This window comes from Pelecanus crispus, chromosome 7, assembly GCF_030463565.1.
Source record: "Pelecanus crispus isolate bPelCri1 chromosome 7, bPelCri1.pri, whole genome shotgun sequence".
Lineage (NCBI taxonomy): Eukaryota > Metazoa > Chordata > Aves > Pelecaniformes > Pelecanidae > Pelecanus > Pelecanus crispus.
The window spans coordinates 47,448,055-47,462,751 of NC_134649.1; the positions used below are offsets into that span (position 1 = coordinate 47,448,055).

At 39.1% G+C, this 14,697-nt stretch overlaps 1 protein-coding gene across 1 annotated transcript in view; it reads right to left on the reverse strand.

Moving 5' to 3' along the window:
• CNTN3 (contactin 3) overlaps window positions 1–14,697 on the reverse strand; it is a 162,935-nt gene that overhangs the window by 13,314 nt on the left and 134,924 nt on the right. Inside the window, exons 9-11 of the mRNA XM_075714605.1 lie at window positions 14,334–14,484; window positions 3,024–3,151; window positions 1,407–1,582 (exon numbers count right to left, since the gene is read on the reverse strand). Coding sequence (XP_075570720.1) covers window positions 1,407–1,582; window positions 3,024–3,151; window positions 14,334–14,484 — 455 coding nt within the window. The remainder of the gene's footprint in view (window positions 1–1,406; window positions 1,583–3,023; window positions 3,152–14,333; window positions 14,485–14,697) is intronic.

The window sequence follows — 14,697 nt, forward strand, 5'->3', positions numbered from 1 at the left end:
GTTCTAGATTCAGAGTTCTGAGTTAGCCAATGGATTTTCCTTCAGGACCGACTGAGATTTTTTTGTGAAAAACTACTTTTTTATGTTTTTTTCCTCAGAGGAAGAAAAAAAAACCCCAGCACCTAAACAAGGCTTTGATTTGGAATGATGCCAGTGTTTGTTTTAGGAAAAAGCTGGAATTTTTAGTGAGAAAAAATATTGCATTTTCCCATCAGCTTATGAAGCCTTAATTGAGCCAGTAAAACTGTCAGACTCAGGTTTTGGTATGTTTTTAACCTTTTCTTTCTAATATTACTATTTGTGTATACAACCAGAGTACAGCTGGGGGAAATATTACTAAATAAATAAAGTCCATCTAGCAATACTGGAAGGTAACGGGCTATGAAATCGGAGCATTCCCATTACAGCGTGACAGATGGTCAGTTTGTAATTCTCAAAACATTTCTGTGAAAATGTACATGATCTATGAATATCTCATGGCTCCTACAAGGAAATCTCATCATCTCCACATGCACTTATATTTAATCAATTGCAAACTGCAGAACAATCTGTGTGTTTGGTGCCTACTGATTAAATGCTAAATCTTCCGAGGTTTTACAGGCAAAAAGAAAAAAGTTAGGTGCTGAATTTTCACAGTTTCGCAGGCAATAGCGTCTAACCCACAGCTATTCCTCTAGAGCAGGAGATCTGTGTGAGACTATGTGAAAGGAAACTTTGCGAAGACTTGTAATGGCCGGTTTCATGCTGATGCTCAGCTGCTTGTTTTGTATCACTTGGCCACGGCTTGCACCGTAGTAAGACCTTTTGCTGTAATTGATTTCATTCTCTTGATACAGCCCTCATCTGTCTTAATGCTTTACTTTTCATGTTTTGATTAGAAGGCTAAGTTCGAAATGTCACCACACCTGCCTCCCCGCCCCCAGCAGCATCTCTCCATCCTGCACAGGAAATATTTAATGAGATACATGGCTTCTCACCTGGGGATGCTCAGGCAGAATGTTGAGGGATACACTAGGGAAGCAAGTGCAGGAAAAATAAGGAAAGATGGGATGGTTTTGTTCAGCTTTAGGCTGAAGCTCACAAAGTCTATGTCAAGTTCCTTATTCCGTCATTGCTGTGTTTCATGTGATCTTGGGGAAAATTATGCGGGGCCAGATGCAGAAACAGAGGTAGGAACTTACAATACTTCAGGTCTAAAATACAAGGTGTCTGAACTGCGGGTTATGGGCAGCAAGCTAGCTTAATGAATGATTTCCCTCCAACACACAAGAAAATTCTACAGGCCCAGAAGAGAAGAAACATCCTAGTTTTACAATGTTGGAAAAAAAAAAAAAAAAAAAAAGTAAGCCTGTCTGTGCATATCCTTTGCATATAAGGCAAATGAAGAAAAGGTCTTTGCAACTCACCCCTCCAACCTTCTCAAAATGAGAAGCGTCTTTCTTGAAATCGGTGAGCGTTCCATTGAAATACCAGGTGAAGCTGATGTCCAGTATAGGATCATGCTGAACCTGGCAAGGCAAGATGACACTTTCTCCCACAGTGACATCCATGTTGGAAGGTGCCAAAGTAATCCTTGTTGGCTCTGTTGAGAGCAGAAATATCAGTTATTGGATTCCTGTATTGCTGAGCTTTGCTTGCTACTAATATTCTACCATGTTCTTCAAATCTGATTAACGACAGTCACTTCAAATTATGCAGCTGGACTATAAATGCTCTGCCCGACCCCTCTTGTTGGAGCATTGTGTCCTTGCACATTTACCAGTGGGAGCTGCTCGACACTGAAAAGGTAAATTTTAACCTGCTGCGTACAGGCCAATATACTTTACAAAGCTAAATGCACTGCAACCACAGCAATGAAATTGCCATTCAAGAGCATGCGTGGTTCTCAACAATAACACTCATGTTTTGGAGCAGGAAGCTGTAGTAACAGCCACTGGGAAGATTAAGAGGTGGGAGTGAGAGAAGGAGCTAATAAAATCTGGAAACTACAGGAAATCCACATTGGGTAGAATGCATTGGGTATTTGGGTCCATATATCATATAGAACATATGTAATGTCATTAAGAACAGCTGCTTGTTATTCCAGAATCACATTAATGGAAAAAAATTTCAAAGTACTGTAAATACTGTAAAAATAAAATTTAATTCTAGAAATCCTTTGTATATGATTCTATTATTTGTATATAAAGGGACATGAAACATTAGAAGCACAGACTGAAAATGCAAAGCTGTTAATTCACTGAACAAAATAATTCTGTCTGGATCTATGAGATATATAGGATATGGAATGCAGTAGGATATTAGATAATTCTGAGTCTGGAAAATCTTTCAGATATTCCAAATCTTTAAAAAAGAACGTTATGAGAAAAGTCATTCTTCAGATAAACTTCACAGACTACTGGGCCTTTTAATCCAGTATCTTAGGCAGCAGCTAGTAATGGATGACTTAGAGGAAGGGGCAAGAACCCTTTTAACAACAATTATGTATACAATTCGCTTTTGAAAGACTATTTTACTGCCTGTGGAGTCGCTGAAGGCTCCTGCAGCTGGAGTTTCTACCACATCTTTTTCCATAAGCAAACAGCATATAGTTCCTTAGGGCTAAACAGATTTTGGACTGGACTATAAAATTACCTCAAATATTTTTTTGATTGCCATTTTTTTTTTCTCAACAAATTAAAAAACCTCCCAAACTTAAAAGCATAATGGCACTGTTTAGCATATAGGTAAGGGAAAGAAGGGAGGAAAGTGTTCAGAACTCCCGCATATCTGAGGAATATCTCTGTCAAAGACAGAAAATCCCTCGGTCTCTTTCCTCTCAACTAATAAAAGATCTGCAACAAATATCCTTTTATCTCTATATATTGTTAAATATATGACTTCTGGCCCTCTTTGCTTTCCACCACATTTAGTATTTTTTCAATAAGCAAACTCGGACTCCACATCGTTGCAGACTTCTGTTGCAGAGTTTGCAATTCAATTTAAATCACCTCCCAGATGACCCTCCGTTCCAGCTCACCTACCTGTAACTATTAAGTTCGTTGAGCCACTGGCTGTTCCAAACTGGTTTGTTGCCAGGCACGTGTAGCTTCCAGCATCAACTTTGGTCACATTGGCTATTCTTAGTCCTCCATCCTTTAGTAACATGATTCTAAAAAATTATGAAGATATTTTAAAAGTTGCAGCATTGCTTTGTAGACAAAACGCTTTAATACTCATGCTGTTGTTACCTTACATATATCAAACTGCATCAATTACCAAACTTGATGTTTGAAAATTTTGCAGCCATACACTGACAATACACAATAAATTTGAACCCATCTGTATATTACTCACCATGTTGGACACCAGTAGAATCAATGTTTAAGATACGTATGCGTGCGTATGTACGTTTGTGTGTGTGAGAGAGAGAGAAATCCCGCATTAACTCCATCTTTTTCAGCTGCACCAGTTGAAACTAGAATGATTTTCAACTGCGGTGTTTACCTCATGCAGTCTTGCACGGTAACTCTGAAGTAACTGCGTATCATTCTTAGGATGATGCAATGGGATTTTTCATAAACAATCCACATTTTGCACTTTTCAGTGTTCCTATATACAAGCCTAACACATACTGCATTGACGTCAATAGCTCATTTGCACAACTGACTCTGTAAAGCAGGATTTAGTCCATGCAAGCACAAACTCAGTATTTGTTTAGAAAGCAAACTGAGACTTCACACTGTTGCAGACTTCTGTCTCAGTTTATCACCCACACTGAGCAGGAGTGACCTGCAGACATGGTAGAGGTACGCTTTGTGGAATGACTTGAAGGAAAGAAAATTCCCTCCACCCCACACAAACTCCACCAGAGGGAATCATGCCTAATGGACAGATAGCATGGAACAAAACAGAAAGATGCTTACAGAAGATGTGGACAAAAGATGACTTGCATTAATGATATAGACAGGAGAGCACCAGTATCCCAGCAGTAGAGATGACAACCTAGACAACAGCACTGGCTAATTTGACTCCCTCTTCCTGTATTTCTGGTCCTCCTATCTGTCATATCCTTAGATGCGGGCCCTTCTACCAAGTCTTCCTTGAGATAACCTGGAGCAGCTATATAACTAACTGTACATAAAAATGTCCAGAATAATTAAGGAAAAGAGTAAACAACATTTTCTTGATATGCCTAATTCTATCTCCAATCACATCAATCCATTTCAAAGGCACCAAATGAATCAAAGCAAGGCTATTCTGTTGGTCCCTAAGCACCTTAGCTAGAAGGCATTTTGGAAATGCCCCAAACACCCACATCCAGCTACACAGAATCAACAGAACAGCAAACAGCAACGCTCCAGGCAAACCTCCAACCGCAGTAGTTGGAGCCTTACACAGTGTCAGAGTAAGTATCAGCTGAGAAGGCACCAAATGTCATGATACTTAACATTGCTGTATCTTCCCTTTCGCAGAAGGGTCATGAGGATTTTGCCTTCTCACTTGCATGTACTCCATAGAATAGAATAGAATAGAATCGTTTAGGTTGGAAAAGACCTTTCAGATCAAGTCCAACTGTTAACCTAACACTACCAAGTCCACCACTAAACCAATTAAGGTGAGAGTAACAGTTAATTTTGTATTTCCTGGCTTGGTGGCTGGATTATTTTTTAATGAAAGCAAAACTACGAATCATTACGATTGGAAAGGACTTCTAAGATCATCAGTCCAACTGTCATTGTTAACCTGCTGCTTTGTTCAGTTCAAAATTAATTAAATACTTACCCCTGCTCTTTTTATTTTTAACATACTTGAGGTAAATTAGTATCAATGGATCTCCATCATTTGTCCCAACTGAGATTCAGTTCTCTATAGTTAAATATGTATTACAAAAAGTAGATGGGGAAATCTACTGTGTTAGGTGGGAATTGGGACCACTGCCTTTCTTCTCAAAACCTGTCCCAAGCATGGGATAAGCAGGATGCTCACTTGAAAAACCAGGTTCCTTGCTCTTCCGACATTCACAGACTGTAACTAAAAGCTCAGCGTGGACAATTCTCCATGTCAAGCTCCACATGTGTTACGGTAGCTGACGAAGGATAATGCAAGCTTGAAACCACAGCACTGGCTGCAGGGCAAGCCTGTAGAGACTTTTAGGACCGAAGGCAGGCACGGCTAAGACACACCTGGTGAACGTACCACCTGAGATTTAACTGCATTGCCAAAATAAAAGTTGGCTGATAAAAGGTATATGCTTCAGTAAGCTGCACTGTCATTAATTATTTATAGTGATTTATATTATAAATAATACAGTGTTACAATGGTATTTTTTTTTAAAAAGCAATTCAGCTGAATCCGTATTTCAGAGAATAATTAAGTTGGTAAGTAAGGGCAGCAGAACATGACTCTGGAGTTTGATGGGTTCAGTGATCTTATCCATCACCCTTAACTCCTCTGATCCTCCAAAACCATGTTCACTAACCGCAGACCATGGCAGTAGGAGTCTATCTTGGCTCCGTAGTTATGCTGCTCCTTTCCGGTAATAGCAAGTTCACCTAATCCTCAAGGCCACATGGAGACTGCATTTGAAACGTCTGAAAGCAGGAGTCTGGATTCCTTCCACAGCTGCACTGCTATTTACAATGAAACATACTCTAGAAATAAGCACAACTTTTAATTGTTTTTCTTAATTACTTTGAATTGCATTTTATTTTTTCTTAAAAAAAGGTGTTGCAACACTCAACACTGTAGCTGAGATACATTTCCTTTGGGCAAGGGTGATAGAGTAATGAAATTACCAGACGCAAATTACAACAGAGAACAAGTCACCTTGTTAGAACAACAGACAAAAGCAGCTCATTTGGGGGAGAAAGAGAGTTACAGATAGACAGACAATTTAATCAGTTTACATTTGGAAGTAACCATCGTTGAATTGTTTAGCTCAGAGAAGAGGAGGCTGAGGGGAGACCTGATCGCTCTCTACAACTCCCTGAAAGGAGGGGGCAGGGAGGGGGTGTTGGGCTCTTCTCCCATGTAGTTAGCGATAGGACGAGAGGAAATGGGCTCAAGCTGCGCCAGGGGAGGTTCAGGTTGGAAATTAGGAAAAATTTCTTCACGGAAAGGGTAGTCAAGAATTGGAACAGGCTGCCCAGAGAGGTGGGGGAGTCCCCATCCCTGGAAGTGTTCAAAAAACGGGCAGATGTGGCACTTGGGGACATGGTTCAGTCTAGTCTACCCTTGATTGGTTTAGTGTGGACTTGGTAGTGTAGGTTAATGGTTGGACTGGATGATCTTAAAGGGCTTTTCCAACCTAAACGATTCTATGATTTTATGATTCTATGATTCCAACGTATACTGAGATACCTAAGCCAACGTGGAGGCGTTGGAAGCATATTTGTAAGGCGGATGTGCTGCATCAGTGTCAGCACAGCTGACCTCCCTGAGGCTTATTAACTTGTTTCGGAAAATTCCTAAGTAATATTTGGCTGCACTTTATATTAGATGGAACATTTATAATTAATTAAATCTTACCATATGGTTTATAGTTATTTGAAATGCATTAAAGACATGATTAATACATTTTATAGGTAATTATAACGACGTCAATAAAAGGGATTAAAATATATCAATTATGGCTGCAAGCAAGCTATTGAGTTGTTGGACTTTCTAGCTATCTGTATATTTTGCAAAGGCTTGTATTGCCTCATCTGCTTTGAAGCAGTTTCCAGTAGAAAAAAATGCAAAACCAAATAAAAACCCAACAGTGTTGACAAAGCCCGAGATCAGAAAAAGAAAAAATAGGATTGGGTTATAAACCAGAAAATGTCTATTTAATTAAAATGAATTACATTCAGAATGCTCTGAGCTACCTGCAAGTCTAGCTTGCCTAAAATAATTAAGCAATAGGCTTACTAAAACCGAGATATAATTAAGAATCAAGGTTTTTTCCAGAATTAAAAAAAAAAAATACAACAACAACAAATGAATTTAGAAAAAAATTATTGTCAAAATAAAATCTTTACAGGTAAATTAAAAAGAGAAACGCTTTACTTTTTCAATTACAAAACAGGAAACGCAGTGCAGCCTATGAAAACACTAAACCCAGAAATGGCTCTACCCCCTCCTGCTGAAACGTTAAGACAAACTGAAGCTTTTAGTATACTTAAAATTATTAGATATTCACACACTGGGATAAAACAAATGTACTATGGCTGGCCCGCTGCCAGGAAGTGATCTAGATCTCTAGCACAAAAAAATAACACAACCTTTGGCGTTCCCTGCATCTACAAGTGTTTTTCCAATACATCTGACTGAAGGCCAGCAATTTTCAAAGTGAATTCCGTTTTCAACAACCTGCACACTTTTGATGCACTAGCAAATGGCAGAAACTTTTAGCCCTGTAAAATAGAGATAATTGGTGGAATAATGCTTTGGCACATATCCATTTGCACAACTGGAGATTGATTTAGGACCTCTTTGGTCCTCAGATCAAAACATAATTGACAAAATCATCATCTCTTGCTAAGTCTTGAGCAAAATCATGGGGAATTAATCTTTGAGAAAATTCTTTTTTTCCAATAGTCAAAGAGATGGCACAAAAAAACCCCAAATAAACAAACCTACAACAGCCAAATGTCTTAACTCACGCCCATGCTCTCCGACTGAGGTCAACAGAACGGGGAGAGGGATTAACCAACTTCAGGACTTCAGGGTTCCTGACCTGAGAGGCCCATGTTGGTAAAACTATGAGTCTTCCTGTTCCACCCAAACGAGGAGCATGTATTTGGTATTACAGACCTTCCAGATAGCTGAGAGGCTTCAGTGGGGTTACAGTCTCCATCAATTCTGCCCAGTCTGTCAGGTTTTATACATTACATAATAATTTCTTATTAGTTATCTTAGTCGTAACTGACCATGGAGAAATCCAACTGTGAAATGAGCAGATCTACTTCTCATACTGATAACGTATTTCACTACTGTTACAGACTGCATCAAATTTTCATACTTTCGGATATTGAAATGAGTATCATCTGGGACTAGAGGGCAAGTGGTGCTCCAGGATGCCAGTCAGAGATCTTTCAACTTCAGCATCTGTAGTGTAAGAATATTCGAGCTATTCTGCATTCACTGGCCCCATACCTACTTGCTCAGAGAACTGGGACAGCATTATCTAGAGGTTTGTGTCATTTTACCTTACTGACCAAAGTCCTGTTAAATTGAAATGTCAGTGCAGTACAACCATATCCACACGACTAAGGGCCAGAATACGCCTCAGGATCCAAGACAACAAGGCTGCCACCTGAAATTTAGTGTCATTAATGAAACTGTTAATGAATGCAAATTTGCTCATCTTCCTGCGACAATACTTTATTACTAAAATAACAGACATAATCAAAGTAATCACTGCCTTTTTGTCAGATTATTCAGCAGAAAAGCCAACTATTTTAGATCCTTATTGATATGATAATAAACATATTGCTTTCCAGTTCATAACACTTCAGTACAAAGGAACAGTGGAAAAGTGGGTCAAAACTGCCTTTTTATATATCAATCAAATTCCAACTAAATTAAACCAGATTAATTAACAAGAAGTCAGCAAAAAAAAAGCTCCTATTGAAGTACTGGTAAGTAAATGCATTACTTTCCACATCACAGCATTTCAAACTGTAACGCAAAATGAAATAAAAATACTTAATTCAAAGCGTAGGGAAGATAAAACCAGTAACTCATACTTCTAAGAATCGTGCAACATTTTATCAGGAATTCTTTCTCCTCTTTTCTTTCCCCCTTAATTTGACATCACTTTGCCACAGTTAAAGATGCTGAAACTGGAGATTTTAAATAGAATTGCACTGGAATGTCTTTCAGTGAAGTTAAAGTTTGCAGTATCTTTTCATCGTTTTCTAGTCCTGGTAAATCTAGAAACATCTCGGAATAATACAGGTGAAACACCGTTCCACATGATCTCAAAACCCCTTGTATTAATCTGTTTCCAGTCAGGTATTTGAGCCAGGAGCACAGGACCCACTACAGCCAACATGCAGCAACTCTTTAGTTCTATGTATCAATCAAAAATCATATACATACATAAAACTTCTACAGAAACCTTTAAAGGGGTTATCTAGGTTGCAGCATATTTTGGTATGTCTTCTGTTTTTGATGAGTTAAACTAGTAGCAAGTGTATTTAACCTCTGTTAAATGGCTAATCTTCCCTTTTTGGAGGATAAAAAGAAAAATAAAAGCACATCCATCTGGAGATGGAAGTGTCTTGGGCCAGCTTTTCAACACAGAAGAAGGTACATGAAGGCTACTACAGTTTGCATCCTCTGCTTTCTCTACCTGGAGATGCTGGGGGCTATGGCCTGCTATCAGTAGAAGCTGCTCCAGATTAATCTGGAATAAACAAAACCTAGTTGTGGCTTAATGATGCCAGATAAAACATACTTTAAAGAAATTTTTTAAAGGCGTTATAAATTGAGATGGTTGGCAAGGAACAGCCTAAGTACAACCTGCTCCCAGTGTGGTGGTACACATTATAACCATAATATGGGGTGAAAAATTAACTGTCCCAGGTAATCAGGTATCCTCAGTACCTGACTGGCAGTCATTAAAGACAAGAGAATTCTTGCTAATTCTTGATTATTATGCTCATTACATCACCCAAAATGATTTATTTCAAAGGTCCAAAACTGCATTCTGGTGGGAAGCATATCTTCCTTCAATACCCAATTAATTTAGTCCCCATTTTCTGTCTTTCCTTCTGCATGTTCTACAGTGATCCCTATGCTTCCACTTCTCTCTGTATTCCACTGCTCTTTACTGTCTAGCTCTCTTTATTCAAGATATTCTAAAAAAAAAGTCGCATATTTTGCAAAACTAACAAGAAGCAAGATTGTATTCTTCAATGTTGAGTGATTTCTCAGTCCAGAGCTCATGAATCCATTTTGAATTACATTTTCTTCCCTCCATAAGACATACCTTATTCAGCTCATGTAATTAAAATTTACTGAGTCATTATCTAAATCTTCTACATATGGAAAACGCAGCACCATTTAAAAATAAATTAAGAATACAACCAACAGTCCCATCAAAATGAAAATTTTTCAGGCTTTATTAACATAATGCGGTCAGTATCTCCAGCAAAACGTAAGTTCTCTTACGACGAAATACTACGAATACATTGAGGCAATGGAGTATTTGTGCTTCATTTTTATTACTTAAATGGGAATTTTCTTAAAACATACCGATTCTATCCATGTTGCTGCATCTTATGTGACAGTTTCACTTTTACAGCTGACATTAAGGACTCGTTCTACCCTGATGCTAAGCCATGTTTGGCCTCTAAGCCTTCCAGAAAGCCTGCCCAGTTTAGGTACAGTCCAAACTAGCATGGTCTAACCATGGTATCTATACCAGAGTGCTCATGGAGCGTGCTGGCACATCCTCAGAAGAGGACACGCTCCAACATTTGTGTACGTTTACATGAAAAACAAAGCACTACACTGTCCCCATTTTCTACCAACGCTGAATAACTCCGCTATACCACAAGCAGACCTACCGAAATCAAGAAGAATATGGTTTTAACTACTCATAGGGCAAATAGTCTTGGGAAACTGTATGTTATTTATCCACGGAGACAAAATAACTGGCTGCACTCTTTGAAGACTGTGATTTCCCCTCTTGCTCTTTACAAGCAAGTGGCAACTGTAATGGAGGGGAATGCCAGTCTCCATCTCACGCTCAATCTCTGTCTGTCTCTCCTAAGGAGCGCTCTGTGAGCCTGAACACTACTGTAGGTCTGAGCTCCAAATGCAATTAAGCTCCTTCTGCCTCCCCTACCTCTCCTAGGTAAAGAGCATGCTGGACCTCTGTGGCCAGCATTACCCTGTTTGGAACTCATTCCTCCCTTTTTCTGCAATTAAAAAAGACACCCCCTGCAAACAGGCTTCTCCATTAGAAATGTAGTTAATGGTTGAAAAATCTACTGCTAATTGGAAACACTTTCCTGAATTGCAAGAATTGTAGAACTGCAAGAAATTCATGAATTGCAATTATTCATAGCAGACAGTAATGAACTCCAGTGCTTTCTGCAAAGAATCACATTTCTGCTTTTCTCTGAAGGCAAGTGTACTTCATTTAGATTAATTCAGGATTAGTGGCTTGTTATTATGTTTCCTCTATAAGCCATTTACAGTGTCCTGTCAAAAATATAGCAGGAAACACTTTGGGCCATATTTTGGAAATACCTGCACTTAGCAGAATTAAAAGCCATCATTTATGTTCATAAATCTAAGCAGGCAGCATCATGTATGATCAATACATTTTCAGAACCTAAACATTACTTTCTTTAGCCTGGTACCATCACCACAAATGAAACTGGTGGGTACTGCTTTTGAAGGGCAATCCAAAGCAACCATTAAGACCAGGTCTGATGCCTATCCAGACAGACAGCTCACAAAGCAATGCAGAAGTGGTGGCTGGAATGCTCTTCTCTTGCACATGTGTGGAGCCCTGCAAAGCCCAGGCATGCCTGGCAGCTTTGAATATCACAAATCAAACTGACACAGGTTATCTGGAGGCTGATGACAGCTCCAGCAAGAGACACGCAGGAACAGGAAGGATACCATTCTTCCTGCCTGCCTTTGTATGGAAATGGTATGGGGATGAAAACTAGGGATTTTCCTAAATGGAGAATATCAAGTGCTATGAATTTATGTACATGCTTTACAAAAGTGACCATAAAATAAGAACAAATGAGACTCATCAAAAAGCAACAGGTTTCACATGAGTTTTAGAGATTGTTGTGGCCCTGTGTTATAGACTTATTTATCAGTGTGATACTATGTCATCACAAGACGATGGGAGGTTTCACATAGAAAGAAAAACCAACCAGTGTTATACTGAATGAGATTTCGCTGGCTTGCTTGCAGGCATGCAGCCAGCTAGCGAGTCTGCGGTATCGTGTCAAGCTCTATAATGACAGATGCCTAATCTGCCAAATTGCCACATTTGACAACACTTAACACTTGAACACATGAAAACTACTGCGGTCCCTGCGAAGAAAGAGCCAGAGCTACACCGATCAAGATGACAGCAAGTGTCCAAACCTTTTGGGTACAAGCAGAGACCTCTAGCCTTACAATGGAGCAAATAATGGTCCCAATCGCAGCCTCTAAAAGTTTTGACTTATCTGGTAGCATCTTCTGCATTTAGAAATTTCAAAATAAAACCAGGATGCGGTGTTTTACAGGAATAGGACTAGAAGAATTTCACCTGGTTCAGAAACAGCTTCCCGATGATAGGCTAAGCTTTATAAAACCTAACACAAAGACCTAGAGGAGCAGGGGTACATTCATGAAATCACAGCACATTGCCATAGCAATCCTCCTTCAAAACCAAAATGTTCAGTTTCCTCAGTCTCATGTCTGGACTTCTGGACACTTCAGTGATACCACTGTCCCTGAATTATCCTGCCAAGTACGGGGTGATACCAGAGCGTTGCAGTCATCCTGTCCTCACTGCTGCCAGGCACACCCTATGACTTTCTGTGGCTGTTGCTGTGACTACAGCCTGTGTCTAACTCAGATACTCCAGCAACCAGCTGCAGAAAGGCCGACCTCAGGGCAGACTGAACTCCCCAAGAGTTATTCTGCTCCTCAGTTTTCACAGCCCGTACTGAGTGCTGAAGTGCTGCAGCTGGAACATCCTAAGTACCAAACTGCCTAGTTTCATGCTAAATCAGATATGTAACTATCTTAATTACACCTTTCATCCAAAGGTTTTTTTTTTTCCCTGTCCCAGTTCACTACCTGAAACTCCCAGTCGATGGAAATACTGAAATGTAAACCAGAAAGCTTGAAAAGGCAGCAATCCCTAATGCCGGAGAGATGCAAAGCAAATGGCTGCTCCAAAGTGCAGAGACGTACGCTTTGATTAGACAGTTTAATCAGTAGACTTGTGCGATTTTAGTTTATGACTAATTCAATAATGCTTTAACGGTTATTGCTGGAAAAAATGTTTACATATTGTTGGAAGTCAACAGCTGAGGATATAGGTGAATCACAAACTCTCCGCTGAGAATTACTAACACCAAAACACATTCACTAGCATGTAAACACTAAAGAAATGGCAACATACATTATCATTGGTAGATAAAGTTCATGGTTGCTTGAGAAGAACCTGAAGGTGTATTTTAATTTTCTTTTCCTCTTGTCATCTGAACAACATGCACATAAAATTAAGTATATGTATGAACAAGTACATTCATAATGAGTACACATCTCATTTTCTTTCACACACCTCTTGGTTCTTCCTGAAGTCATACAATCTTAATCTTTTCAATCGCTGAACTGACTAGAGGTCCATTAGTCACACTTCTAAATATTTTCATCACCCATCCGACTTCCACCTCTACTACGTATTTCTGAGAGAAGATGACCAGCACTTAACACAATATCCAAAGGAATGAATTTTTGTAATGGCTTAACAAAATTTTAGAAGTTACTTTCTGTTCTGTCCCATACGTATCACCGCTCTATTATTTAACTGATAACGCATGCAGATGTTTGCACCCACCGGTGCATCGTGACGCTTGTATCACTTTCCTAAGTGTTCCCAGTTAATTTACACCACTTGGATACAAGTGGGTTTACTATTTTACCTTTTCTTTCCAAAGTCTATCACACATTTGCCAATAGTGATTTTCATCTGTCACCATTCAGCTTGGGTTTATGAGGTCCGTCTTGCAATCACCTGGAAAACCTTGCATAGTTCTTTTTTTTGGGGTGTGTGTGTGTGTCACCTACAATTTCGAGTCATTTTTGTAATAACTTTTTCCATAAAAATAAACACAGTACTAGAATGGTAAAAATCAAAATATTAGAACATTAAGAGTCAGCTATTCTGGACCTACCAATTATTAACTTTTGCCAACTGGATTTTTTTTTTTTTTTTAAAATCTCCTTTTTTTCTCTCAGCCACATTATCACCATGGCTGTAACATGCCTCATCTGCCTCCTTGCCAGCATCTTTGGAGTATTTTGTTGAAGGCTTTAAGTACTGTTTTATAAGCTTTGTATTTCCAGTTTTCTATCAGTACCTGGTTCTCTCTAAATAAGGCCACGCTGCATGAAACTGAAAATAAGATCTGCCCCTTTACCTTAAAGAAAGCAATATGCATGTACTCTCAGTGCTCAGATACAATAACAATTAAAAAACTACCAAACAACATGCCCAGCTAGACAGACTTCAGAGAGACTTTACAACTATTTGGATCTACAGATGACACTACTGCATAAAAAGACACAAACAAGCTTTGTCAGATTAAAACAAATAAACCAATATAACTTGATACCTTTCATTTTCGTGTAGCTGCTCACCTCCCTTCTTCCAGGAGCATTTGGCCTTAGGGGAAGCTTTGGGTTTGCATTCAAAAGTAACTGTGCTGCCTATTTGAACCTGGATCAGTTTCTTCATTGGACTCTTGGAAAAATCTGGAGCAGAAGCTAAAACAGAAGGGATAGTAACAGTGAAATAAAGCACCTTTAATTATATTACTGATACTACTATTTAGCACTTACATGACACTTCTCAGCTTCCAAACATAATTAAAAACATGAATTAGTTAATTCAACCGATCTTCTATTGGACAATGATGCATTTCTCCTCCCTATCTCAGTACAAAAGTCAAGGGCTCAGTTGTGCAGAGTACGTCACCT